The sequence below is a fragment of the Phytophthora parasitica genome, assembly GCF_000247585.1.
Source record: "Phytophthora parasitica INRA-310 unplaced genomic scaffold supercont2.27, whole genome shotgun sequence".
NCBI classification, from domain to species: Eukaryota; Oomycota; class Peronosporomycetes; order Peronosporales; family Peronosporaceae; genus Phytophthora; species Phytophthora nicotianae.
The window spans coordinates 140,104-142,735 of record NW_008649013.1 but is presented as its reverse complement, the minus strand read 5'-3'; the positions used below and the strand labels follow the sequence as shown (position 1 = coordinate 142,735).

The 2,632-nt window shown below is 49.2% G+C and overlaps 3 protein-coding genes across 3 annotated transcripts in view; all 3 read right to left on the bottom strand.

Annotated features, from left to right (window-relative positions):
- Nucleotides 1-237, bottom strand: part of PPTG_22949 (hypothetical protein) — a gene marked incomplete at both ends in the record, with an annotated part of 1,051 nt that extends 814 nt beyond the window's left edge. The window contains one exon of the mRNA XM_008907621.1: nucleotides 22-237. Within this exon, the coding sequence (XP_008905869.1) occupies nucleotides 22-237 (216 nt within the window). The remainder of the gene's footprint in view (nucleotides 1-21) is intronic.
- A 552-nt stretch (nucleotides 238-789) lies between these two features.
- On the bottom strand, nucleotides 790-1,278 carry PPTG_22948 (hypothetical protein; the record flags this gene model as incomplete). The annotated part of the gene is made up of 1 exon (XM_008907620.1): nucleotides 790-1,278. The coding sequence occupies one exon, from the start codon at nucleotides 1,276-1,278 to the stop codon at nucleotides 790-792; it is 489 nt and encodes a 162-aa protein (XP_008905868.1).
- Nucleotides 1,279-1,365: 87 nt separating this feature from the next.
- Nucleotides 1,366-1,911, bottom strand: PPTG_11532 (hypothetical protein; the record flags this gene model as incomplete). The annotated part of the gene is made up of 1 exon (XM_008907619.1): nucleotides 1,366-1,911. The coding sequence occupies one exon, from the start codon at nucleotides 1,909-1,911 to the stop codon at nucleotides 1,366-1,368; it is 546 nt and encodes a 181-aa protein (XP_008905867.1).
- Nucleotides 1,912-2,632: the final 721 nt, after the last annotated feature.

Genomic DNA, 2,632 nt, shown 5'->3' with positions numbered 1-2,632 from the left:
GAACTTACGACGCAAATCCACCTCTACAACCTCCGACTCAGGGCTCATGCGGCAGCACACAACACCGGGTTTGCTGGAGTCCATAGAAAATATTTGGTATTGCTGAATCCCGTCCAGCCTTTTGTAGAGCTCTGTGAGTTCCTTCTTGTACCCTTTAAATAGGTCACCTCCATGTGGCACATACACAGTAGTTGCATTAGACGCAGCCGTCTTGGCAGCCTCGACTAACTGGTCCATCGTCCAAATGTCAAGTCCTGTTGCTTTCGAATGTGGCCAAAATCACGGTCACACGAGTTCTTCGTGTAGCCTTTAACAAAGAATTTGTAGTCCACGTGCTGCAAACGACAAATGTCAACCTGTGCCAGTAGAAACTTCACCACGTAATTGTTCTTGTATTGACCAGTGCACTTGTCGGCTTAGAGGGTCAGTCGTTTCTTACCAGCATCCACCAGTTTTCCGATGAAAACGTCCAGCATTGAGTTGACCTGATCACTACCCTTTCCACTAGTTCTTTCATCCTACAGGTAGTTTGTCTGCAGGCCCTCGTTCTCGTAGTAGATTTCAAAGCAGCTCACGGATACAAGAGAGCAGAAGTACCACTGCGATGGAGTATTCGCAACGCTCGGGAGCGTCAAGTTCTGCGAGTAGTCCATCACCAAAACTGCATGTCATCGGTGCTCGTAGCCTTGTTTTGCTTGTACTCCCTTCAACAATTATTCAAAATGTTGTCAATGCCCATGACCAAATGTTCCGAGTAAATCAAAATGTTACTCATATCCCAGTACCAACTCACCGCATTCTTCGAGCTGGTTCGGTGTGACGTCCGAGCGCCTCGGTCTTGTCCGCCGTGATATTGCCCCGCATACCAGAGTAGTAAATGGAATAGATATCACATACATTACTGCGGGGAGAGCGAAATCGGATCGTGGGATAGTGCAGTGTCAGAAGCTTCCGCATTGTAGAACGGGCGGGCTCGTAAACGCTGAGTCCTGACTCGATGTATGTATGCATCTCGTCGTGGATGGCGTCCCACATAACGTGAGCCGGTATCAGCGTGTACTTTCCGCTGCTGTAGTACTTTTGAGTTGTACCATTCACAGTCTTCTGCATTCGGACGCGTACTGGCACAACTTCCCCCACCTCCTCTGCAAAGCGTTCGAACCACCTCACAAGACAAAACACGCCCACCTTCGAAGCATGCTTTTTCTTGTTTTTGCTGTGCTTCGCAACAGAAATACTACCGTTGCGGATACGAGTTTTGTAGCGTTGAATAGTCATCGGAAACTACATCATAGCCGAGCACCACTGTAGGTCAACAAACCTGGCAATAAAATGGCAGAAATTATAGGAATTTCTCGCGTTCCCCTAGCCGCGCTTGCGCTCTGCCGTCGGAGCGATCATGAAAAGTGCCAGCAGCGTGTACAAACTTTTCATGCGCTCGCTTTTCGTCATTTGATTGAGCGATGTCAGCAAATGCTCGAGCTCTCGAACTTTTCCCTGCACGCAGTGCTTTTCGCACGAGTCAGCGTTAATAATCTCAGTTACCCGAGCTCGTAGGTCCCCCTCGAACAAGAAGTTGCTTATGTCCTCTTCTTCTTGGTGACCGTTGGAGGAGCTGGCTGTTGAGAGGGATTCGACGTCACTGTCAGCAACTTCTGAGTTCGGAGTGAAGCTCTCATCGCCACTGTCATCGTACTCCTCACTCTCACTAGCAGAAGGAACAAGACGATCTCCTTCGTTTATGTCACCGCTTTTGTCCTCCCCTGCGGCTTTGCGTGTAATGCCATCTAGGGACTCCACCTTAGGGCTGTCGGCATCCTGACAGGTTTTTGTGGAGGTCAGGGTGCTTGGCGTTGCTTGCGGTGAGCCTGGATTGAGAAACCTGGGTTGGTCGGGGTGGTGCTCGGGCATGGCTGGCTAATGGTTTGGTTGTTGGGGATTGAGATCTTGAACGCTGTCGGTACACCCTGTTCATATTTTTGATCTGAGCTTTAGGATCGCGAAGAAGTGTTCTCCCTTCAGTCAGTTTGCCTCATCCGTGACGGTGACACACTCCTCTTTACACCAGAAGGCCCAAGGAGCTTGCGCAAACTCACTTATGTACGAAATTGAATAGCCTACTTTAAACGCGATTATCTCGATATCTCTCAACGCCGCATTAATTACAATTTGTTTGACGCAGTCTCATGTGTACAATCGAGAGATTACAGCTCCGGAATTGGTCTCGATTTTGGTCTCTCTACTCTCTGCAATGATTAATGTTGATTCCGGGATATCTGAGACCGCCGTGGTTGCAGGCTACAACTACTAACACCCGGAGTTGACGATCGCGTATCACAATGTCATGTACGGCTGCAGTTTTTGCAACGATTGAGTACTGGAAGCCCTCTCCAAGTTCAGGGACTCACGTGCCGCCGAGTACATCTGCACAAGTTCTCTGAATTCCATTTGATCGACTGGTGGTCCTTTCGTCAAGCGCTTCTCCAACACATTCAGCACTTCGAGAGCTTGAGTTTTGCTGTCGATAAGCAAGCAAAGTCGTGCCGTGTCCAGTGCAAAAGGCGCAAAGGCCGCAGTGGTTTCACAGAGCTCACGGGTGATAGTAAAGGTATCGCGATATCCGGATTGTTGC